This window comes from Salvelinus fontinalis, chromosome 23 (genome assembly GCF_029448725.1).
Source record: "Salvelinus fontinalis isolate EN_2023a chromosome 23, ASM2944872v1, whole genome shotgun sequence".
Taxonomy (NCBI): domain Eukaryota; kingdom Metazoa; phylum Chordata; class Actinopteri; order Salmoniformes; family Salmonidae; genus Salvelinus; species Salvelinus fontinalis.
The window spans coordinates 30,955,063-30,980,043 of record NC_074687.1 but is presented as its reverse complement, the minus strand read 5'-3'; the positions used below and the strand labels follow the sequence as shown (position 1 = coordinate 30,980,043).

Genomic DNA, 24,981 nt, shown 5'->3' with positions numbered 1-24,981 from the left:
AAAGGGGAGGTATTAAAACAAAAAGGTAAAAATATGTTATTAGAAAGGTAAAAAATATTTTTTAAAGATACTCATGTAGGTATACCGAGCTGAAATTCTTTGTATTCTCTTTAACACGTAGCATTTCAGGGGTGTCCTTTATTGATGACACTTTGCCCTTAACGTTTTTAAGGTGGTCTGTCTGGTACTGAAGCTACAGGGAAAAGAGCACAAGTGCAGTTAAAATGTCTCTCAATAATAACAAAAAAAAATCAAGAAAAGATAGAAAAAGAAAACAAAAAGAGAAAAAAGCAACAACCATGATAAAAACAATGGCGCTCTAATGAATATGTGAAACATTACAAACGCAATACCTTTTCTACTGCTGATAGTAAAATGGATAAACCGCATGGTCTACTCCACACTGAAAAAAAATCACCTCTTTACTTTTGTTTATGTAATATGCCATTCTCTAATTACATAGATTCAACTATGTAATTAGCTGCTGTTCTTTCCTAAAACAATAAAAAGCCTTGAGCCTGGCTTTTCTGAATCGGTAATTACATAATAAACATAATGTACAGTATGCTGCTGGTTTTCATTAGTTCAGACAGCACAACACAACAGATGTTCATAAAAAAACAATGAACATATACTGTAAATGTATATAAAGTATTGTAGGTAATACTTTGAGGACAAGACACCGAAGACACACAGAGAGCCACCTTGCTGCCACTGACTGGCATGGGTGATGATGAACCTGAGATCTGGGCCTTGGTTCCAAACGGAGGATTCTAAAACAGAAGGTTCTAAAAGGGTTCTACTTACAGTGCTGAAGTTTTTCTGGTTCTCACGGACTCTCATCATCTCAGGGGTGTCCAGGACGGGCACATAGTGAGACATGGTATTCTTAGCCTCCTCCCTGTACTTTTTCTGTTGGACACAATACACACACACACACACACAGAGAGAGAAGTCACACAACACCTTGGTCATTCAACTCTGATGTCAATATATTCACAGCATATCAATCTATATCCCTCATATCAATGCAAAGGTAATCTACATAGTTTGTGGAGAGTTTATTAACATGGTTTGTGGAGAGTTTATTAACATGGTTTGTGGAGAGTTATTAACATGGTTTGTGGATAGTTATTAACATGGTTTGTGGAGTTTATTAACATGGTTTGTGGAGAGTTTATTAACATGGTTTGTGGAGAGTTTATTAACATGGTTTGTGGAGAGTTTATTAACATGGTTTGTGGAGAGTTATTAACATGGTTTGTGGAGAGTTTATTAACATGGTTTGTGGACATCCATAGTCATTTGGAGCATTCCTCTTACCTGGCTGACCATGTTCCTGATATTCTGTGCGTGGAGGATGTCAGGGGTGTCGATAACACTAGTGTAGCTAGCCCTGTCCGCCTCAGCAGTCTGCTTGTACTTTTGCTGAGGAGGGGCACAAACTGCGGCTCAGAAACACACTCTTTGTTAAATAACAACTACATGCACCGATGAAGAGTGGTCTTTCAGTATTCTTGGTATAGTACACAATTACCATATTGAAAGAAATTGACATTGGGATATGGTTATGATTATAATATGCATTTGTTACATGAAAAAGTCATTCTCTGGTAGTTATCTAAAAAAGATTGCAATAATGTACAATGCTGAAAATAATGCATAGTGCACATATTACAAAAAACAATGAATGGACTTAATGCACATATGGCTTGGTCCAAGTACCCAGCCCCACTGACCTGGCTGAGGATGTCTGTAGCATTCTTAGCCCTCATGAAGTCTGGCGTGTCTGTACCCAAAGCCAACATTCCTTTGCCCTTTATCTCTGTCTCCAATGTCTTCTTGTACTCTTTCTGCAAACAGCCACATTACACACAGTCAAGTCAAACAATTCTTTATTAGAGTATTCAAATATAGCTTTGGATATTATATTAGGAAGGAAAGGGATGTCTACTCATTTGTTTATGAGCTGCAAAACCAAAAATGGCAAAAGTTAAAACAGGTTAGCACAAACAAACCAACAAGAAAATGGGATAAATCAAGCTACGAGGGAGAGAGACAGGAAGGGTCCACTCAGAGCTGAAAGACAGAAGAAGGTTTAGTGTGAATCTCAGTGAGGTAGTGTAGGTTGTTTCAGACACCATATTATCTGGTTAACCTGGGGAACTACTAGCCTGGTCCCAGATCTGTTTGTACTGTCTTGCAAACTCCTATGGTCAATGTCACCATTGGAGTTGGCACGACAGCACAAACAGATCTGGGACTAGGTTGGAGGAATGACACTACTAGCTCGACAACTGCGTTGTAAACACATTAGTGATATCATCCTGCGTCAAGAAAAAACCCAATCAGCTGTCTGGTTAGTTAGGTGATGAAACAGGAAGAGGAGGAGGAGAAGGAAGCAGAGGAAGGGGGGGGGGGGGTTAGAGAGAGATGGGAGAAGAAGACTGTTCCATCTGTAGCAGTCCTACCTGACTCAGGATAGCAGTAGCATTCCTTGCTCTCAAAAGCTCCGGAGTTTCCTCAAAAACAGTTAGCCCTTTACCCTTCACCCCCTCCTCTAGATCCCTCCTGTACTCTTTCTACAGGGCGGAAGGAAGAACAGAGAGACTGCAGAGAGACAGGCAGGGCAACACAGGCAGGGCAACACAGACAGTATACGGTACAGTACATGCTCACCTGGCAAGTAATACCGCCCCCCCATAGATCTCAAAGTCACCAAGTCTCCCCTTCAAATTATGACAAACCAGTTGTGGTTTGGTTGACATGGATCAACAAATATTGACTTGCCAAGTTAGACATCATTTATTTTTATACAATACGTATTTTGACCAATAGACATTAAATTGGACATTGGAAAGACATTGGTGAGTTTGGTAAGCAGCCTGATAAAACAAAAATCAAATTTTATCAGATAGAACAATAAAACAAAAAATACCCACAGGACATTTGGTACAAGACAGTTTGTTCATGAGACTTTTTGCCAAAAGCACTCATGCTTGCATTTCATTAGGGCATCGTGCAGAACAAACACAGGAAACAGGGTTCTTTAAAAAGCCAAACCAGACAGAAAAAACAGACAAATGAAGACAGTTGATTTAAAGGAATGGGTGGGAACTACAAAGGTCACAATGTCAACATAGATGACAGTTCATACCAAACACTAATAGTGCAGACATGGCAATAAAACAAAGTCTATAACTAAAACAGTCACGCAGCACTACTATGGTACTATGAAAAAGGGTGTATTACGTGTAATATTAATAGAGTGTATTATTGTTGGGTGGTGAACCATGCAAGCTAACCACAACTAACCTGGGTGTGACAATTTCTTGAGGAGAAAAAGTCACACATGGGGGATTAAAAGAAGGAGGGTTGTGGTGGTTATGGTGGTCTTAGTATGATTATCAGAGGTGGGTGAAGGAGGGGTACAAAAGGGAGTCGACGTCTGTTCGTTACCTCGCTGGCTATTTTGGTGGCATGTCTGACATGTAACATGGCAGGGGTGACCTCCAAGCCTGAGAGGTTCTTTCCCTTTATAGACTCCTCATATTCCTTATGATAGTCTTTCTATTCGCCGCAAAGATAAGACAAGTGACAGACACAGCTGAGATACATGCAAGTCTCATCACAATGCAAGCCTCACCTCAGTCTTACTGCTCTTCCTGAGAACAACTCAGTGGTGTACTGCTCTATGTATGACGACAGTATGCCTCTGGTGTGTGTAATGTTTTTTGTACAGATATTAAAATATTTGAAACCTTTATATTTATACATGTATAATCCTGATATTTTATGTATGGACCCAGGTTTTCAGCAGTCACTGGTTTAAAAAAATGTCCATATAAAAAAAGTATCTACGCAGTCCGGTAAGTTTCCTGTTTTGTGTCAGTCAGTCTGTCTGTGCACTAGCAGGGAGACATGATTACCAGACAGACATCCAGTACCATGCCTTAACCCTGGATCATCAGAGGAATATTTCACTTTCTGTACTTACACAACATCATGTGTCAGTGTCACATAAGACTACCATAAGCCATAGTCCCAGCGCTTAACTTTCACATCAAATTACACATTGGAAAAATCACATTTCATAGACATTGTAGTTACACTTTTGAAGGACAGACAAGTTTACAGAATTTCCAAATATAACAGAAGATCCAATACAATGACAGACAAAAACAACAGATTATTCCATACATGTTCTCTTTGGAGCATCAGCAAAACTCTGAACTGCAAAGTAGAGGTGTTATTGTATGAAACAATTAGATATTGGATTGAAACTATATAATGTGTATTTACCGCGCTCTGCATGTGCTGGGCCTCCTTAGCCGACACATAGGTGGGGGTTTCGAAGTCCAGCATAGCCTTTCCTCTAGCCTTCTCATATTTCTCCTTGTACTTCACCTGTGGATGGACATACAGGAGTCAGACAAATATATTCACAATGTCATAGGCTCTTAATTCATTTATTGAATAAAATTGACTTACTTTATTCAATAAATATGACTAAATAGGCCATTTAATGTTATCCTTGAGGCCTAAACGATACCAACTGCTGTTGTTATAACATCATAACAGTTTAACAAGGTGTTTTCAAAGCACAAACTGACAGGGTTTGTGACAGGTCTGTTTCAATATAGTGAACTCTGGTCCAGATATCGTGTCCATCTAAGACTTTTAGAGGGAAAAATTACTCCACTTAAAATGGGAGCATGGGAACCAATTTATAATGATTGCAATATAAACCTCTCAGGTTTAATGATGGAATGACGAGTGGGAGATTTTATGGATCAATTAAAAAATGACTTACATAATAACACACAGGCCAACCAACGCTTCCAGTAAAACTGTTTTTACAAGTCCACCAAGCCCTGACAAGTAAACAATACAAACATTAACTCTGTTTCATTGTGTTCCACTATTTAATGATTTTACATGTTGGACACTATTTAATGATTTTACATGTTGGAGAAGAAACCTGGGAGAATTTAGATTCACAAGTCACAGGATGAAGCATTTCACTGTAAGGTCTACCTACACCTGTTGTATTCGGCGCGTGCGACAAATACAATTTGATTCGATTTTGAAATGGAATATTGGAAAGATGATTTTCAAACTGAAAGTTGCCATCTCAAACAAAGGAAGTTAAAACCCGGTGATGTCAGTAGGACAGGCCCATCGGTCGTCCCAGTCATCGGCCACTTACGTGACTCTGTAGTTCTGAAGCCTCCTTGTGATGGAGCTGTTCTGGTGTGTCAGCGATCATGAGGTAGTGACCCTTACTGTCCTCATGTTTCTTCTTGTACTGGTACTAAGAGGGAATCAATGCCCAGTAAAGCAGCTCAGTACAACAACGTGGGGAAAAATAGCCACTGCCGTTAGCTCCCTCAATGCCACCCATTTAAAAATATATATTATTTTAAACAAGAATGTTTTATAAAAAAGTTAAGGAACGTGAATAAAAAGGGATGAAAAGAATGCAACGAAGAACAATTAGAAAAGAGAAGGTAAGGCAGAGAGTTCTAGAAGACTAAGTTATGATATACTAAGTCATGTTTTTAATAAAAAATACTTTTAAATGATCCAGCACATGATACCATGCTAGAGACCATGTGAAAAAGAAAACACTAAGACTATAGATGGATGAAATAAGAGATGGAGAAGGTTACAGCGGGTGCTAGTACAGGAAGTTTGGAGGTCAAAGGTGAGAAGGGTCAGGGTCACTACCAGATGATGTCCTTGAGGATTATGGGTAAAAGAGTATGATGCAAAAATTCTGATACTATAGATCAGTGTTTTACTATATCTCATACAGTATATACACAGCAGGACCAAACTGGTTGAAATGACATCATTACAACCACATTACAACTACTTATGATTGTAAAGTGATCGTAATGAAGTTATTTCAACCAGATTTGCCTGCTGAGAGAGAGCTAGGGAAAGCCTAATTATATGGAATGACTTTCTTGGAGGGTTGTGGTGGTGAGGTGGTTGGTTGTTGTGAAGGCGGTGGTTATGCAGAAGGGATGATGGTGATGATGACACTACCGGGTAGGAAGACGGTGGTTTTGGGAGTACAAAGGGTTATGTGCAGATTGTCTTACGTCACTGGACAGCTTGCTGGTGCTCAGGTTGTGCTGCATGGACAGAGACTCTGCCATGTCTGTTACAGGTGTGTGCAGCTTCTTCAGGTCACCCTTGTACTTCACCTGTGAGATGAGAAGATGGACAGAAGAACATCATCGTATTATAGAGAGCTATTATATGGATATATTATTATAATATAGTGTCATTATATATACATATATATATATTTATTATTATAAAGTTTTATATAGCATTTCTCATGAACTGCTTGGTCCCGGTTGCTTTGTATATCTTGATAAAGACCTGTGAGTAAAGAGATCTTAGCCCGTACGCAAATGTATCATATTAAAAGAGTACTACACCTACTTGGGAGAGTGGAACACGTACCTCACTAGCCAGCTCGTGTGCATCCTTCTGAGTCTTGTAAACCACACTTTCCTTCATGTCATACTTTGGCCTGAGCCCCTTCTCCTTGTCAAACTTGGCCTTGTACTGCACCTGGAGGGATATCATATGGCAGTGTGTGTTAGTCTCAGTCTGATTGTGTCTGTGAGGCAGGTAAGCCAAGAAAAACACAGCGAGAGTAAGATTAATGAGGAGAAAAATACAGTATTCGGTCACATAATATAAAAAGGGCTCATGGCTTGTTCATTGATTTTAGAGGGATCCAAATTCAGAATTTCTAAATCTAGGTAACTCCTTACTGTACTGTTTTAGTAGCCCTTGTTATACAACATAACCAATTGAAGTCAAAAACTACAGGTTGCCTTCTAGGATTAATTTGATATAATGTATCTGGTGGGTATAACAAATGAATAAATAAGCATTCTTTCTTACTTTCAATGAGTCAACTAACCTCAGAAGGCAATTAAGACAACACTAAGAAGAAACAACTGTACAAACAGAACATTGACTTCATATACCGTTGGAACAGTATGTATGGTAGTCAGAAATAGAAAATGAGGGAGAAAGTGATGCTGGGATCCCATTGCTGAGAGTCTGAGATAGACTCCTAATCTGTAGAGGAACCAGCTGACGAAAAGTCAGGGAGAGAGAGAAAGAGGGAGAGAGAGGAATGAAGAGTGTGTAAATCCAATAGAAATGAGAAAAAAATCAGTCTAATTATAATCATGCTCCAAATGAAAAAGCAATGACAGAACTGCTGGCAACCCAATAAAATTGTCAACTCTGCCTCCTAGCGTTCAGTGTTATCTATACTATAGAAGAGTTGTGAATAAGATACTTTAGACAGAAGCTTTGATACAGGATTTACAGTCTTCGTGGCACAGAGACAATTCTGTAGACGATGCAGCAACAATAACCCTATGACATGCTATCACTGTAGGGCCCATTCCAGAGGAGACAGAGACATTGACTAACCAGATGTCCCGGCTTTTCTGACATTGATCATTTAAGATGTTGATTCAACTGAGGGAGAAAAGGAAAAATGAAAAGGAAAAAAGCAATAGAAAACAATATTTTCTGTTGACTTTTAGGAAAATAGTTATTGCATCACTATGTTGCCCTACCAAGCAAAAAGGCAGTAACTGCTCATTTGGTCTAAAATTAGTTAATGCCATTTCTGCTACATTAAATACATGCTTAATCATGTGGACAAGTGTCCTGCCTCTATTGTATTGTGTTTTGGAGAAAATGAGGGTCATGTTAGCAGAAACTGCATAAAGTTACTGTGAAACCAAGGTATATAAAAGCCATTTTTCCTAATTTTTCTCCACGCTATGAGCAGTTACTGCCTTTTTGCTTGGTAGGGCAGAATGCATGTCTGTGTTTGCAAAAGCTTGCGATGGGAGAGAGAAAAATAAGATAGCTACAGGTATAAGGAGACAAAACACAAAACAAAAAAGACAGGAGGAAAAATCTAAACAATAAAATGGAGTAAAAACTATAACAATCAAGAATATTGGCAGATATTATAGAATTATAACACAAATTAAAAAACATAATCTTGAATTATGGAAGCAGAGGAGCCCCAACAGATGCTACCAGAAATCAACCAATCAGTGAGTCATTCAATAGGAGAAAGGAAGTCGCAAGACACAGACAGGAAGTTGCAGCCCATTGGACCCTGTCCCAGGGTTTGGTGTTGACCGTACCTGGCTGGTCAGCTTGGACACTGCAGTAGCCAGAGCGATGTCTGGACGGTGGGTCAGTGAGCCTCCATGGGCAGCCTCCTGGCGAGCTTTGTCACGGTAACCAATCTACCAGACAAAATACACAAACCATCAGTGAGTAACAGCTCAGCACAGACTGTGGTGATTTGACTTGATGCCTTGTGATGCTGTCATGCTGAGAGTGTAAACATGCATATTCAACTCAGAAAGTTAAACGAATACAGCATTTCGCCAAACAGGCTTACAGTCTTCATCACTGTGTAGGCTATTCATAGTGTACTAAACACTCACATTGCTGGTGAGCTTGGTGGCCTGGGTAGCCTTCATGATGTCTGGGCGCATAGCCACAGAGGTGTAGTTGAGCTTGGCCTTAGCGCCCTGCCTGTAGGCAAACTAGAGACGGAGAGAGGAAAGAGTGAATCCACCACATTGAAAGACTGATATTAAAGGCATGACATAGAGAGTGAAAAGCCACTTTGTGACTACTGCTGATGTAAAAATGTATACTTGATTAATAACGACCAATTATATCAAGCAAGCATGAACTGTTGAATGTCTTTAATATAGGAGATATAGCAATGTATTTTTCTAGGAGAGGATGGTTAGTGACTTACATTGCTCTGATTCTTGGCTACGTCCATGGCGTGCTGTACATCGGGAGGCACACTCATGTTGTTGTACTTGGACTTGCCCTTCTCCTTCTCAAACTTCTGCTTGTACTGTTTCTGTGGACAAAATGGCGGAGACAAAAATGTCAAAGGTAACAAATGACTCAGGACTGTTTAGTCTTGGGAAGTCTCATTCACTCTGTGTGAGAAATCTGGAAATGGAGGTTCAAGCCGGTATACCAGCTCCAACTAAACAGCTGATATGGAGAGTAGGGACTGACCTCGCTGACCAGTTTGCCCATGTCCTTGGCGTGGATGGTATCGCGGGTCGTGGGCAGAGTGTTGAATTTGCTGGTCTGATGATCCATCTTGCTGGCCAGTTTGTATTTGCTCTGAGGAAAGAAAGAAAACAAAACTAGTGTCAGACAGGAATATGATTGGGTGTCGTACAAACAAAACTAACATAGTGTACAGTAGCTTCGTTCATTAAAACAAGTGCTCTTGAAATATTTTGTAGCAAATTCCTTGTTCACCTATTCACGTCTACATTATGACATTTACGATCTATCTATGATAACTATACTGTAGGTTAGCAAAGACAGCCAATCACTGGCAGTAATAAACATTACATAGTAAGTATCTGTAGTGTTTTCTGCTTCTTACCTCAGACGCCAGAATGCGCACTGACTTGGCATGAAGGTTAGCAGGAGTGTCCAGAACAGTCTTATACTGGCCTTTTGCCTTCTCAAACTTCTCTCTGTATTTCACCTGGTGGACAGAACAAAGCACAACAATTAACACAGGTTCTTTTTTTCTAAAGATTAAAATGTCACGTGTCAGAATAGAATAGAATCGGATAGAACAGAATAGAATAACTTTCTTTTGATTGATGGGTGGCAGGTAAAGGAACAACTACTCACATTGCTGAAATCAGCATTCTTCTTAGCCAGGACGGCTAACTTGTCGTCCACGATGGACATCACACAACCCTTCATCATCTCCTTGTCATACTTGTATTCAATCTGAGGACAGCCAGATACACAACAGGGGTTGACCAGAGGTGCCATGTCAAAGATACAAGGTGTCAGTATAGAAACCTGGGATGGTGTTACGTCTGTAAGTCATGTATGTCGCTATTGTCTAGATTTGTTCTTCATGGACTCTTAGATGATTAGCCCCATTGTGGGCTAAAATACATCCAAACAAACAAACAAATGTCTGTAGTGCATCACTCACATCACTCTGCTGGAAGTTGGCCTTGGCAGCGTGGACAAAGTCAGGTCTGTCGACAGTCCAGATCCACTTGTTTTTGGTGGCCTGGTACTTCTTCCTGTAGTCCAGCTGGAAGGAGACAAGTCAGACAGGAACAGAACCGTGAGTGAGTGAAGGGCCTGTCTCAAGCAACCATTCAAGTGGGGTAGAACACATCAGGTATAATGCCTGTCCTTAACAAGCCACATTCTTTTATTTTTATTCATACATGCATTTATTCATTCATTAATTTATTCATTCATTCATTGATACATTCATTTATTCCGAAGTGGCTTTCAGAAGTAAATGGATACAAGGAAAAGAGGAGTACTAGCAGAGAGAGACTCACATTGCTGATGTTCTTGTAGGCTTCCTTGGCAGCACGGATTTCAAAGGATTCAGGGTCCATGTTGATCTGGGCCTTGCTCCTCTCATACATCTCCTTGTACTTCAGCTGAGTGACAAAGGAGATAAAAACACACTCACATACAGTACCAGGGCTATGACTGTACCTGCCTCCATCTTAGAGGTTCAGTTGTGAGAGGGAAGGAAGTTGGCCATTTTGAGAGCGCAGAGTACATACCACGCTGGTGATCTCCTTGACCTTCTTCATGTGTGTGCTGTGTGGAGTGTCATGGCCCAGGGTGTAGCCCTTAGCCTTGTTCTTGTTATACTCCATCTTGTAGACATTCTGGAAAAAGTGATGAGAAAATGGTGCAAGTCTAAATTATTCACATATAGTGTTATGTAGAGAAATACACAGCAACAAGGAAACAACACATTTATTTATATTAATTATTTGTATATTTATTTATTTGTATATCTTTATTTTTGTAATAACTATTTATTTTATAAGGAGAAACAGTGACAACAAGTGCAATAAAAAGTATCTTTAATTCAATGTTGTGTGGCCAAGTGAACTCACGTCTAATATGGCTTTGCTGCGTTTGTGGCTCTCATGCTCAGGAGTCTCCAGGATGGAGGTGAACTTGTTCTTAGCACGCTCATACTGTGCCCTGTACTTCCACTGTGGTGATGGGGGCAGAACACAAGAGTTAGACACTCACACAAGAGACATTACTGTCAAATAAGTATAAATGTATATATTATTAACAGTGTTTAAATGATCTATTGGTTATCTATGTGCTTTGCATATTGATTTTCAGTAGGCTATATGAGTTTATTTTACATGCCTTTATCCATTCTTGATCAAATGAAATGTATTTTCAAAGAAATGGTGATTCTGTGAAACAACTACAGCACATGTCAATGTAATGAATGAATGCAATAGGAAGACACCATGCAGAGGTTGGTACATGCTTAACGGAAACATGTAACAAACTGAAATGATGTGGAAAGAGAGTTCCACAAATACACAGTTTGAGAACGAAAACAGAGACAAGGGATACGTGTTACTGATAGTCTGTTAGGGCACAGTCTGTCATTTTCTCATGGATGATTTTCTCCAGCTGACATTTGATGTCCTGATCAGCTTGTCTGCATCTACACTATGTCCTGATCAGCTTATCTGTTTCTACACTATGTCCTGATCAGGTTGTCTGCATCTACACTATGTCCTGATCAGCTTGTCTGCTTCTACACTATGTCCTGATCAGCTTGTCTGTTTCTACACTATGTCCTGATCAGGTTGTCTGCATCTACACTATGTCCTGATCAGCTTGTCTGCTTCTACACTATGTCCTGATCAGCTTGTCTGTTTCTACACTATGTCCTGATCAACTTGTCTGTTTCTACACTATGTCCTGATCAGCTTGTCTGTTTCTACACTATGTCCTGATCAGCTTGTCTGTTTCTACACTATGTCCTGATCAACTTGTCTGTTTCTACACTATGTCCTGATCAGCTTGTCTGTTTCTACACTATGTCCTGATCAGCTTGTCTGTTTCTACACTATGTCCTGATCAGCTTGTCTGCTTCTACACTATGTCCTGATCAGCTTGTCTGTTTCTACACTATGTCCTGATCAGCTTGTCTGTTTCTACACTATGTCCTGATCAACTTGTCTGTTTCTACACTATGTCCTGATCAGCTTGTCTGTTTCTACACTATGTCCTGATCAGCTTGTCTGTTTCTACACTATGTCCTGACCAGCTTGTCTGCTTCTACACTATGTCCTGATCAGCTTGTCTGTTTCTACACTATGTCCTGATCAACTTGTCTGTTTCTACACTATGTCCTGATCAGCTTGTCTGTTTCTACACTATGTCCTGATCAGCTTGTCTGTTTCTACACTATGTCCTGCTGATGATAAATCTGGTGTGGATACATATTGAACATGAGTAGTACAGCTAGAGATTAATAATGGTAATATTTTTTTAATTATCATTTGGATTTAGAATTTCAACTAAAATAAATGAAAATAAATCTATTGACTGTGTTCATAATTTGACGTAAAAGGTATTTCTAGACAGTTCAGTTTGTACTTGTGATGTGGGTTATAGGCAGAGGAATTATAACTTGGGATAAGCTGGGTAGCTTGGGTTCTGAGATCAGTGAGGATTCAGGAGTGTTTATGAAGCAGCGGTGTGAGTGGGCTGTGGGGCAGACAGAGGTGAGGTATTCTAGTCACTGGCCATTGGGAGTTCAGCATGGGTTTCCACAGCTACAGTTAGCGAGGGCTGAGCTGGGAAGACAACTGGAGGGAGTGAGAATTGGGAAAACTGGCATGGAGTGAACATTTTGAGGACTTTACGAGGTGAGGTCTACCGGGCCAATGGATGATTACCTTACACTGCGCGCTGGACTGGCAAATGGCACTGAGGATGTCTGGACGGAGCAGCTCATTGCAGCCATTCTTTAGCAGCTCTCTAGCCCTGGACCTATATCTTTTCTGTCCACAGGGACACACACCAACAAACACACACAGCATGCAGAGGATGAGGACAGGGACAGTGGGACAGACAGGATGGAGTGGACAAGAGAGGAGCTCCCAAGATCCCAGGCGTGGAGTCTGAGTTGTGTCCTCCTGATTTGTTCCCTCAGAGTGAATCACCCAGCTATATTAAACCTGGTTGAATTGGGTTCAATCAACTAAATACGCCTATTTATTAGCTTCATGGTTTTGACAATGCTGAATTTGTTTTTGACAATTGTCATTAAAACTGACATGAGAAAAGGGTTCAACCAAGTTTAGGAGTTCAACACTGAGTGCACAGATCAAGGAGAGTGTAGCCGCTCACTCAAACCACCACAGAGGGCTATTTGAGTGGCAGAATACGACACCTGTGGCGTAAGGAAAAAGACAGAGAGAGAGAGAGTTGAATACGAATGATGACATCTTAGCCATGCGACTACGACCTCCTGAAAGGCCTGCAGTCAGATGACCTCATGCACCGGGCTCAGAAGCAAGCGTTCTGATAGGCCCAGAGTAGACGGAGGCGGACGGGGGCGGGATTCGGCAGTGGGCCAATCATAGCTTTACCTGGCTATTCTTGGCGTTCTCCTTAGCCAGGAGGTTTCTAGGATCATCCAACACACTGCTGTACTTATCCTTGGTCTTCTCATAGGCTGCTCTATAGCGCCTCTGCTCAGGATGTCAAAAAGTTAAAGACAACTGACAAACAAACAGTGAGCTGCGACAGTCAGGAAATAAGAAGACTACCAGGAAAGAAAGGTTAATAGCATGTGATAAATAGAGGAATGAACCGCAGACAAGAGAAACTTGAGTGACAACGACACAGTATTGTGGGTAGCACCACCACAGGAAGAAGGATGGTCCATTCATCACCATTTACAGTACATCTACTAAATGTTATGAACTAGTCATGATCATGTTACCCTCAAAGCTGAGAATCCAAATGAAATAGAAAGAGAACACATGTTATACTCATTACTGTATCTGGTTTTCATAAGATCGTTTAAATATATCCAGTATATCCAAATTAAAACCGACATGAGTTTGCATAAATGTGTTACAAAAGTGCAGCTGTGACTTACTTCGTTGATGATAACGGAGGCATTCTTGGCGGCCTGGAAGAATGGAGTATCACTTGTGTACTTGAACTGGTGTCTGTTCTTCTCAAACGTTGCTTTGTAGAGTCTCTGTTTTCAAAGGAGAAGAGGGAAAAGAAGAGGAGAAAAAACCTTGTGGATATGAGAAGAGAAAGATAACATCTGAGAATGGTCTTATTGAATTTGTAGTGGTAAATTCTTTCTGTCCTAAATTCTTACCTCACTGTAGAGGCTTTTGTTCTTCTCAGCCTGGACCATCTCAGGTCTGTCCCACACGTAGCAGCCAATACCCTTCAGCCAATCCAGGTCCTCCTTGTACTTGATCTAATGTTAGACAGATATATTCATGTTTTGGGTCATGCAAAAACAAACAGGTTAAAGTATTCTAATACGCTGAAATGGACAATGCAATCTTTCTATGGTAAACTACACATTGTAAGCACTCAAATGTATTGGAATTGACAATACAGTGATTATGCTGCGATGGTATTTTCTGATGTTAAATTGACACCACTCACGTCGCTGACGTTATTATAGATGATTTTGCTGTGGAAGAACTCGGGACGGTCGGGGATGGATCTCCACGTACCCAGAGTATTGTTGTACTTCTCTCTGTATTTGACCTGTGTGAAGGACAGAGAGAATTGTCTTATATCTGTATGATAACATATGTGTATACAGTATTTGACCTGTGTTGAGAGAGAGAAGTGTCTTTTATCTGTATGATAACATACGTGTGTATACAGTGTTTGGCAAAAACCACATACCAAATGGAGTCCATTTAATAGACCAAATAATCCTATTGGGTGGCTCTGAGCCAGCAGGTTGATACAACTTCCTTAAAACACAGATTACTGTTCGTAAACTGGTTGTAGGGATGTCATTTCAACCAGTTTTGGTTGCTGGGGAGATCTCTTCTGATTGACTGACCTCGCTGATGTCATCGGTTACCCTGCGGTGACACACGATGTCCAGGGCATCCTTGACGCTGTGGTAGTGACCCTTGGCCTGCTCAAAGCTCTCCTTGTAGCGCAGCTAGAGAGAGAGAGAGAGAGAGAGAGAGAGAAAGAGATAGAGAGAAAGAGAGAGAGAGAGAGAGCGAGAGAGAGAGAGAGAGAGAGAGAGAGAGAGAGAGAGAGAGAGAGAGAGAGAGAGAGAGAGAGAGAGAGAGAGAGAGAGAGAGAGAGAGAGAGAAGTACATAGGTCTGTCATTTGTAAGAAGGACAACTTAAAGACCAGAGGCAGTAGAGGAGGAGCAGGGATCACCAGAGAGCATACTCACATCACTGGACTGTAGGTAGGCCTTCTTGGCCCGGACGAGGATGGGTGTGTCATGGATGCTGGTATACTTGTGCTTCATCTTCTCATACTGATCTTTGTATTTGATCTGGGGGAAGAAACAGAGGAGAAACTGTGTTAGAGCAGTGGTGAAGGGCAAATAATATGGTATCATACTGGGACATAAGAAGGGCAATATAGTGGTGATAGAGGAATGTTGGAGAAATTACGTTGGAAAGACTTACCTCGCTGAAGACCACCTTCATAGCCCTGGCGTGGTCCATTATGGGGGTGTTGATCTCCGGAGTGAAGTGGGCTCTCTCCTTGGAGGCCAGGTCAGTGTACATAAACTGTAATTAACAATAACAGAACCGTCAGAAATCTCTTTCTTTGAACCTTTTTGTCATTGTTGTGCTTTAAGTTGGCATCAATAGAAATCTTAACACAGCTATCAGTCCTTCAAAGAGTTAAGCAGGTTTATTGTATCTGTGAGAGCTAAGATGAAACACACAAAACAACTGTGGGCATCTCCTTTGGACTTGCCTTGTTGCTGAGCTGTTGGGCCCATTTGACTCTCTGGACCTCAAGGGAGTCCAGGGTGGTGGTGCACTTGGTCTTCTCCACATTGCCTTTTGCTCTGTACATCAGCTGAGGACGAGAGGTTAAAGGTTAACATTGGCAATTTAGACAGAAAGACAGACCTGAGTCTTCCATTACAAGCTGAGTCTCCAACAAGCATCAACCTCGTATAATGGCAGTTAATGGACGTTTTACTGTATTGTGTTAATATATTGTACTGTATATTATAATATTATATAATAATAATAATATATATATATATGTGGAAAATGGTGGGAGATATGATAGTGAAGATGACTCACGTTGCTCATGTGGGTCTTGAGCTCAGTGATGCGCTGGTACTCTGGTGTGCCCAGGACTACAGTGAAGTTGGCACGGTTCTTCTTTGCCTCAACATCATAGTTGGCCTGTTTTGGAGAGACAAATTAATATGGATTAGCAGATGTATTATAAGCATAGTATAGACATATTATTTACAGTATTTGCAGATTGTGTATACTTAGCTCCTTTGATTGCTGATTGAAGCCATGATACAATGAAAAAGAAAGGAAAGGCTATCTACCCTGAACTTGCTAATGTTGCGGACAGTGATCATCTCAGGTGTGTCATACAGGAAGCAGCCAACGCCTCTCAGCCACAGAAGGTCCTCCTTGTATCTCAGCTGGTGATGGAAACAGAGACAGACAATGGTTACATTACTGTATAATCATTCAATAGGCATGGAGGGATTTGGTAAAGTAACAATAACCTATCAATGAAATTCTTCCCGTATCCTCACTGAAGTTAACTTAAGTTTTCATTGAAAAAAACATATTTAATTGGTTGTATAGCCTAAATATAGCATGTTTTAGAAGTTGCTTGGCTGCATTGTTTTGTGTGAATGTTATTGGGCCACGTACGTCACTGGTGATCTCGTTGACGTGGTTGCAGTGTATCATCTGGGGAGTGATGCCCATGGGGATCATGGTGCCTCTGTTGGCGATATACTTCTCCTTGTAACACAACTTCACGGAACAAAGGGAGACACACAGTACTTAGAACACGTGGCAAACTTCACAGCAAAGAGAACAAACAAATTAAATAGTTTTGAAAAGAAGTGTATGAATGAAAACAGAGATAATCATGATGAATTAGTCTTGTAGCAAGCATCAACACTAAGTAATAGTAACAAACATCAATGACAATAGTCTAGGAGTGATAATGACAGGATGACAAAAGGTCACGTACGTCGCTGACGGCCTTCTGGGTCATCTTGACCTGTCTGATCTCAGGTGTGTCGTAGGTGCTGTGGACCTTATCCTTCTCCTTCTCATACAGCTCACGGTACAGACGCTGGGACAGACAGATGGAGAGGGGAAATAACATCACCACTACACCCCAAATAATCATTTTAATGATACCCACATTCCAGGGTCTTGGACTGTACACAGCTATAATGACTCAACATCATTCAAGGGACTCATAACAAATAGCCACATAGATGGATCATCAATCAAATTGAATAATTCATCAATTATGATATTTTTCCAATTAGTGGGGGTAGATGTTTGTAATCTTACCGGGTTGGTGACCTTGTTGGCGTTCCTGATGTTGACGAAGCTGACACCTTCTGGGTCTAGGGTGTAGTTCGTAGCCTTTGACTTTTCATAGTCATTCTTGTACTTCACCTACACAACACAACAGAATTCCACGTGTGAGTTCCTACCATAGAGATACGATATATAACATTTTATGGTAACTACATCTATAGGCTTCCTTCTACTTCACCTAGCTACAGTACAGAAGACAAGTGTGAGTGACACAGTACGTGCCTCTCATAACTGAAAGTTTGAATCTGAATAGATTTTCTTGTGTGATAATTACCTCAATGAGAATCTTAATGGTTCATATTTTATACACAAGGTAGGGGGCTTTTCTCTATTTTGGGGGGGACGGTTCAAGTAAAAAAAAACGAATAGATGAACATTGAATAAAAGATTTGTTGTGTCTTTCTTACGCTGCTAACAACGATGGTGTTGTGCTTAGCCTGCTTCATGAGAGGATTGTCGTGGGGTAGAGAGTAGCCAGTAGGCATGAAGTTCTTGTTGGCCTCTTTGTAGAAGTTCTGAGGAGAATCATGAGAGAGGAAAAACAGAAGGACATAAGATATGAGAATCATAATAAAACAAGCATATTTTACTTCTATAAACAGTTTGAGGGAGTAGTTACTATTTATGCATTTTTGAAAGTTACGAGTGAGGTATGTTTTGTAAGAGTGTACTTAAAGTAAAGAAATTATCCCCAAAAAAGAAGTGAGGATGGAAGATATCTTACATCACTCTGGTTGTAGTTGGCCAGGCGTGCCCTCTCTGTGTCAACGGTGATAGCGGGGGAGGAGTTAGTTCCCTTGACATTGGTGACGTAGTCATTACGGTAGTGGAGCTGAGAACATGAGAGGAGAGAGGAGAACTTCATATGCTCCATCATGAAAATAATTAGAATTGACATATATATATATATATATATTAGATTTTTTGTTTTGTTTATTGAGACAGTTGGATATACAGGGGAGACAGAGTAGGGAAGAGAGACAGTACAAAAATGAGAGCCTGGACCAGGAAGTGAACTCTGATTAAATAAGGGTTAAATAAAACAACAAGATGTTGATAGAAAAATAAGAATCTTTAGCGACAGTACTCACATCGCTCAGGTTCTGAGCACTCTGTTTGGCTGTTTCATAGGTAGGAGTGTCGATGACCATAGAGTACTCCTTGAATGCCTCAATGCCCTTGGCTCTGTACTTGTTCTGGAAGACAAGAACAAATACACAAATACATCCACATCAATGTCCACATCTGTGGAGGGAATCATTTTCCTCCAGTCATTAGATTAAGAGAGGAGAGGAGAGAGGAGAGGAGAGGAAAGACAGATGAAGAACGATAGATGAGAGGCATGGGGAGGGAGTTTACCTCGCTCTGCAGGTTGTCAGCAGCCTTGACGCGCAAGATCTCAGGGGTGTCCCAAGCATAGCAGCCAATTCCCTTCAGCCAGTTCAGGTCATCCTTGTAGAAGACCTGGGGAGCCACAGGAAAGTTATAGAAGTCATAAGGACAAGCAAGAAGAAGTACAGCATTTGGGAACTATAACTCTGAACTACCTAATAAAACTATGTATAACTATGTCACAATAGTTTAGAAATAATCACCAATATTAGTTACTTTTTCTAACACACTCTACCGGATCCTAAATAAATTACTATAACCCCAAATTAAAGAAAATAAAAGTCCTCTAGGTCTTCCTGAAGAACATTTAATATATATGTTATTATAAACAACAATATTGTTTATAATAAGTAAGGGAAAAAAAGTCTATTCAATTGAATCATTTAACTTCACATGAAATTGTCATTAAATGCAATGTGAAAACCCAATATATACAGTTTTCCACATAAAGAAAGTTTATTAAAATATTCAAAGTTCAGATGACTCACGTCGCTGAGCTGCTCGTTGACCTTGCGTGCCTGGGCGTACACCTGCATATCAGGCATACAGATCCACTGGTGCAGGTACTTCCTGTAACCGATCTCACTGACATGGTTCTGAGTTTGACGGGCTGACAAGACATGTAGCATGTCGGGAGGGATGTGGTTCTTGGCCTTGGTCTTCTCATAGTCTGCCTTGTACAACCGCTACATGTAGGGAGGGTACATAAACCATTATGTTATTATGTGTGTGTACATTTCCATTGATTGAAGATCAATGTGTTTGACTGCCATATGGAAGACAGTAAAGTAAAGAGGCGATAACGAAAAAAGGCAACAAGACTTACGTCAAGACCCATCTGTCCGGCTTTGAGGCAGCGGAGAGTTTCTGGGTCGTCCTCCAGGGACTTGGGCAGACTGTAGAGGGACTTGAACTTCTCATAATCCTCCCTGTATTTGACCTATAGGGGAGGACATCATATGGGTAGGTTTGTGTAGTGGGCTTTGACAATGTACATGCAACTTTTATGTATGTGACGACTGATAATCCTCAACAACAAGTTCAAGCAAATGAGGAACATCAAAAGTCAAAAGGGTCTTAGACTATAAAGGGTGATACGTTGAACTCACACTGCTGAGGATGACCTTCTGTTGTTTGGCGTGTTTCATGGCATGGGAGTCTGATGGCAGCGTGTAACCCTTAGCCTTGATCTGGTCCCAGGCAGATGTATACATTTTCTAGATGACACAAAATAAAACATAAACATCATAAATGAGGCATTTCAATCCTAATAGGTAAACATTACAGTATTTGGAGACACAGTGTACGTCTACAGTAGAGCCACACTTACGGTGCTGTAGATGTGCTTGAGGTTGGCGTTGCGTACGTAGTCGTAGGTATCCAGAATTGTGGTATACATATGTTTTTCCTTATGGTAAGCCTCCCTGTAGTTCAGCTGTTGAGATAAGAGCATATGTTTTGATACAAAGCGGGTTTTATACATCTCTATACTATTAGAAGTGATGTATAGTATAGTATTTATTTCTGTACAGTACATCTGACACTCACATCACTGGCCCAGGTGTGACCCAGGATAGCAGTCACATAGGCAGGGGTGTCTGTCACGATGGAGTAGTTGTTGAATTCCTTCTTACCCTCCTCTTTGTATTTGAGCTGCAAGAAAACAAATGCAGAGGGTTAATAAACCATAGTCCCCAAGCAGGAATAATCCTTTTGAAGTAGTCTCTATCACTATTATTTTTTATTGTCTTAAAGTATTTTTATGATAAAATATATATGTATTTATCCATTTATGATAGACTGGTATTCAATCAATAGCAAACAAAAGACTAGGTAAATCATTGGTATAAATGACAGTAAGTTATCTTGCTACTCACCTCGCTCTGCAGCAGGTAGGCATTCTTGGCGCGGACAATCTCAGGTGTGTCCCAGACATAGCAACCAATACCCTTCATCCAGTTCAGGTCATCTTTGTAGTACACCTAGCAAACAGATAGACAATACCACAATGCAGAGTTCAGATAGTTGGATTTGATATGATTTTACAAATACTGTGATAGTGTGGGGTAGTGTAGCTAACTAAAGATGTGTTGTGTCCTTTTGCGAAATACACTTTAAAATCTATTAATCTTGAAACGTACATCGCTCAGGATCTCATTGTTCTTGCGGGCTCTGATAGCGTCCTCCTGTTCGGGGTGGCAGGTCCAGTTGTGCAGGTAGGTGCGGTACAGCACATCACTGAGCATGTCCTGAGACCTCTTAGCCACCACGTTGGGAATGATGTCAGCGGGGATGTGGTTCTTGATCTTGTTGGTGTTATACTCCTTCTGGTAATCCCTCTGGAAGAAAGAACAGCGCACTGTGTGGATTATTTTCAAATCAAAAATATAATCAAATCAAATGAAAGTGTATTTGTCCTATGCACGTGTTGTACAGAGTACAATTAAATGCTTACATGCAGGTTCACCTCTCAACATTGCAACAACAAAATAAGAATATAAGCAAGTAAAAACATATTAAATGGAAGAAAAATAAATAAATAGAAGAACATGATAGAACTATACATAGGAAAGCATATCTAAGGAGTAAATATGGCATATTCCTGGTTCCAACAGAGTATCTTTTAAAACGTTTATTTATACAGGTAAGTCATTTAAGAACAAATTCTTAATGATGAGCTGCTGTTGTCTTATTGTATCTTTGCGGATTATCTTGTGAGTGATTTACTAGATTATGCTGTGTAGGTTATCAGTATAATATATCTTACTAGATATACTGTAGATATACTACAGTATTATAGCAATATTATATCTTACTAGATATACTGTAGATATACTACAGTATTATAGCAGTATTATATCTTACTAGATATACTGTAGATACACTAAAGTATTATAGCAGTATTATTTCTTACTAGATATAGTGTAGATATACTATAGTAATATAGCAGTATCATATCTTACCAGGCCCTTCTGTTTCTCCTGTTCTCCACAGCGTATCACCTCAGGGAAGTCCACCAGGGTGCCAGCCAGGTAGTGGCCCTTGGCCTTCTCATGGGCGTCATGGTACTTAGCCTGAAAGGTTTCAGTTTCAAAGGAAAAAAAACTTTTGTCATCAATGATTGCAGGGAGTAAAGAGCTCCGTTACCACAACAACATATGCAACCACTAGCAGTTACTTAAGCAATAAGGCCTGAGGGGGTGTGGTATATGGCCAATATACCACGGTTAAGGGCTGTTCTTAGGCACGACAAAACCCCTGAAACCTTATTGCTATTATAAACGGGTTACCAATGTAATTAGAGCAGTAAAAATAAATGTTTTGTCATACCCGTGGTATACGGTCTTATATACCACGGCTGTCAGCCAATCAGCATTCAGTGCTCGAACCACCCAGTTTATAAGATTGTTTGTAATAATCATCATATTCTTTATAGTTAATCATTTAACAAACACGCATTTAACTATTTGAATTAGATTTAATAGTACTAAAGTCCGTTGTGTTCGTTGCTCTTTAAGTATTATTTATATCTTATAGTAATAATCATCATATTCTTTATAGTTAATAATTTAACAAACACGCATTTAACTATTTTAATTAGATTTAATAGTACTAAAGTCCGTTGTGTTTGTTGCTCTTTAAATATTATATATATCTTATTTTCACGACTTCTACCGAAGTCGGTTCCTCTCCTTGTTCGGGCGGTGTTCGGCGGTCGACGTCACCGGTCTTCTAGCCATCGCCGATCCATTTTTCATTTTCCATTTGTTTTGTCTTGTTTTCCCACACACCTGGTTTTCATTCCCTCATTATGTGTTGTGTATTTAACCCTCTGTTCCCCCCATGTCTTTGTGCGGAATTGTTTGTTGTAAGTGCTTGTGCACGTTTTTTTTTACCCATGTCTTGTTACTCTTTATGCCGTTGGTTTTGCTATTAAACTGCTTCGGCTATTACTTAGCTCTGCTCTCCTGCATCTGACTTCGCTGCCACCGGTTACGCACCCCTTACACTTATAGTAATAATCATCATATTCTTTATAGTTAATCATAATTTTGTATTGTTGATTGTCAAGAGGATGTAAATTAGACTCACGTCACTGACGATCTCCCTGTTCTTCTTGGCTCCGACTACAGGAATGTACTGAGGGTCGAGCTGGTAACCAGTGGCTTTGCTTTCGTCCCAGGCCAGTTTGTAGTATTTCTACAAATGACATCAAAACAATCCTCAATGTCAAAATCAGAAGTTACAGATAAAACATTTTTGTTTAATAACATCAACATTTTAAAATGTATTAGTTTAAACAATATTATTACAATTATTATCAACATTATAAAAAATATCATTTGCATATAAAATTGGACATTTGTGCAGATAGGTGTTCCTATGAAGACCAAATCCTATGGATGTAGAGTACTTTACCTCACTGATGACCTTGGCGACCTCTCTGCTATGGGCCAGCTGGGGTGTGTCCTCTGAGCCGATGTACTTGCCCTTCTCTGCGTTGAAGGTCTCCTTGTACTTCAGCTTTACAACAGAAGGACATATAGGCACAGGTCATGATCAAATCGAAACAACCCACACAACACAACATCCTCATGTTTCTCTAAGCTTAGGTATGGGTCAAAGGCTATCTGAAACAGAGAAAATGTGCATCCAACAAAAGACATCCAAAGACTAAGTCGTTTTTTGTCTTTCTTAACATACTGTATAAGCTAAACTCGTAAAATGATTCACTCACATCACTGAGGTTAAAAGCATTGATGGTGGCCAGGATAATCTCAGGACGATCCACGATGTGTGTGTATTTGGCAAAGTTGTCTTTGGCATCCTTCTTGTAAAGCCTCTGCAAAATGACAGTAGAGAGAGAGACGTGGTAAGAATTCCCTGAAGGGTAGCAAACACATGCAGTACTAATGACTGACATTTGAGGAGCAGAATGTGCCCAATGAAACCAATAACCATACCAAAAACAGCTTGGATACAGATAGAGGAGCTTACCTCGTTCATGATCTTCTGGGCATTCCTAACTTTGACGTGATCGACACAGTCTGCAGCCATCCATCCACAGCCACGGAGCCATTCCAGATCGGCCTTGTAGACAAACTGCAGACAGAGGAGAGTTAGACAAACCATCATCTTATCTCTAGGTATTTTCCTGATTTTATTAGGGAGAGAGAGAGAGAGCGGGGGTGAGAAAGAGAGAGAGACGGGTAGAGAAGAGAGAGAGAGATAGGGCAAGAGAGACAGAGAGAGAGAGAGAGAGAGAGAGAGGAGATATTCTACTCACGTCACTCTGAAGGTCGTACGCTTTGCGGGCCTGTTTGACGTCAGTGGAGTCTGGCAGACAGGTCCAGTTGTGTAGATGGGTCCTGTAGTGTTTGTCATTGACCTGGACCTGGCATTTCTTGGCCAGCTCGAAAGACAGCATGTCCACTGGCAGATGGAACTTGGTCTTGGACTTATTGAAGTCTTTCTTGTACAGGGCATCAGAGGCGATCTTGGCTGAGTTCAGAGCCAGCATGAGCAGAGGGTCATCCTCGACGCAGCGGGCTCCAATGTGATGGCCGGCCTGCTTACGGTATTCTGCCTTGTATTTGTGCTGTGAAAGAGAACAAGCAAGTGTCAAAGTATTGTATTTGGTACAAGAAATATACTTGCTGGTGACCCTCAATTAAATTTGGCGATGAATGGATGCCTGTAGAACAAGTTAAATAGACCAAACTACTTGGCGTCACGTTGGACACAGCTCTATCCTGGTCTGAGCATATAGATAACATTGTCATTAAAATGGGTAAGGGCATTGCTATAACAAGAAAATGTTCTGAGTATTTAACATCCAGCATTTTGAATCAGGTGATTTCATTTTTGGTCCTGTCACACTTAGAGTACTGTTCAGCTCCTAAAAAACAGGGTTGCCAGATTAGCTCCTCATTGTTCTATCCATATTTTTTTTTTTTAAAGGAATGCATCATCATGGCTTCCTGTTGAAAGCAAATTACTAGCAGTCTTTTAAATTTCTTGAGGAACGTAATATTTTTCAAGAAACCAAAGTACTTTTTATACAAATTAGTGTATACCAGCAACAAA

At 40.4% G+C, this 24,981-nt stretch overlaps 1 protein-coding gene across 1 annotated transcript in view; it reads right to left on the bottom strand.

The window, feature by feature from the left end:
• LOC129821473 (nebulin-like) overlaps positions 1–24,981 on the bottom strand; it is an 81,282-nt gene that overhangs the window by 15,214 nt on the left and 41,087 nt on the right. The window contains exons 75-124 of the mRNA XM_055879157.1: positions 24,182–24,493; positions 23,893–23,997; positions 23,633–23,737; positions 23,314–23,418; positions 22,987–23,094; positions 21,858–21,968; positions 21,036–21,233; positions 20,772–20,876; positions 20,443–20,547; positions 20,225–20,329; positions 20,004–20,111; positions 19,721–19,834; positions 19,383–19,580; positions 18,862–18,966; positions 18,594–18,698; positions 18,227–18,334; positions 17,910–18,017; positions 17,473–17,580; positions 17,141–17,245; positions 16,813–16,917; positions 16,476–16,574; positions 16,216–16,320; positions 15,878–15,982; positions 15,580–15,684; positions 15,339–15,443; positions 14,987–15,091; positions 14,575–14,679; positions 14,276–14,380; positions 14,042–14,146; positions 12,831–12,935; positions 11,010–11,111; positions 10,668–10,775; positions 10,434–10,538; positions 10,070–10,174; positions 9,754–9,855; positions 9,497–9,601; positions 9,115–9,225; positions 8,840–8,950; positions 8,517–8,618; positions 8,208–8,312; positions 6,481–6,591; positions 6,111–6,215; positions 5,210–5,314; positions 4,303–4,407; positions 3,460–3,570; positions 2,472–2,582; positions 1,740–1,853; positions 1,324–1,428; positions 808–912; positions 86–193 (exon numbers count right to left, since the gene is read on the bottom strand). Coding sequence (XP_055735132.1) covers positions 86–193; positions 808–912; positions 1,324–1,428; positions 1,740–1,853; positions 2,472–2,582; positions 3,460–3,570; positions 4,303–4,407; positions 5,210–5,314; positions 6,111–6,215; positions 6,481–6,591; positions 8,208–8,312; positions 8,517–8,618; positions 8,840–8,950; positions 9,115–9,225; positions 9,497–9,601; positions 9,754–9,855; positions 10,070–10,174; positions 10,434–10,538; positions 10,668–10,775; positions 11,010–11,111; positions 12,831–12,935; positions 14,042–14,146; positions 14,276–14,380; positions 14,575–14,679; positions 14,987–15,091; positions 15,339–15,443; positions 15,580–15,684; positions 15,878–15,982; positions 16,216–16,320; positions 16,476–16,574; positions 16,813–16,917; positions 17,141–17,245; positions 17,473–17,580; positions 17,910–18,017; positions 18,227–18,334; positions 18,594–18,698; positions 18,862–18,966; positions 19,383–19,580; positions 19,721–19,834; positions 20,004–20,111; positions 20,225–20,329; positions 20,443–20,547; positions 20,772–20,876; positions 21,036–21,233; positions 21,858–21,968; positions 22,987–23,094; positions 23,314–23,418; positions 23,633–23,737; positions 23,893–23,997; positions 24,182–24,493 — 5,703 coding nt within the window. The remainder of the gene's footprint in view (positions 1–85; positions 194–807; positions 913–1,323; positions 1,429–1,739; positions 1,854–2,471; positions 2,583–3,459; positions 3,571–4,302; positions 4,408–5,209; positions 5,315–6,110; positions 6,216–6,480; positions 6,592–8,207; positions 8,313–8,516; positions 8,619–8,839; positions 8,951–9,114; positions 9,226–9,496; positions 9,602–9,753; positions 9,856–10,069; positions 10,175–10,433; positions 10,539–10,667; positions 10,776–11,009; positions 11,112–12,830; positions 12,936–14,041; positions 14,147–14,275; positions 14,381–14,574; positions 14,680–14,986; positions 15,092–15,338; positions 15,444–15,579; positions 15,685–15,877; positions 15,983–16,215; positions 16,321–16,475; positions 16,575–16,812; positions 16,918–17,140; positions 17,246–17,472; positions 17,581–17,909; positions 18,018–18,226; positions 18,335–18,593; positions 18,699–18,861; positions 18,967–19,382; positions 19,581–19,720; positions 19,835–20,003; positions 20,112–20,224; positions 20,330–20,442; positions 20,548–20,771; positions 20,877–21,035; positions 21,234–21,857; positions 21,969–22,986; positions 23,095–23,313; positions 23,419–23,632; positions 23,738–23,892; positions 23,998–24,181; positions 24,494–24,981) is intronic.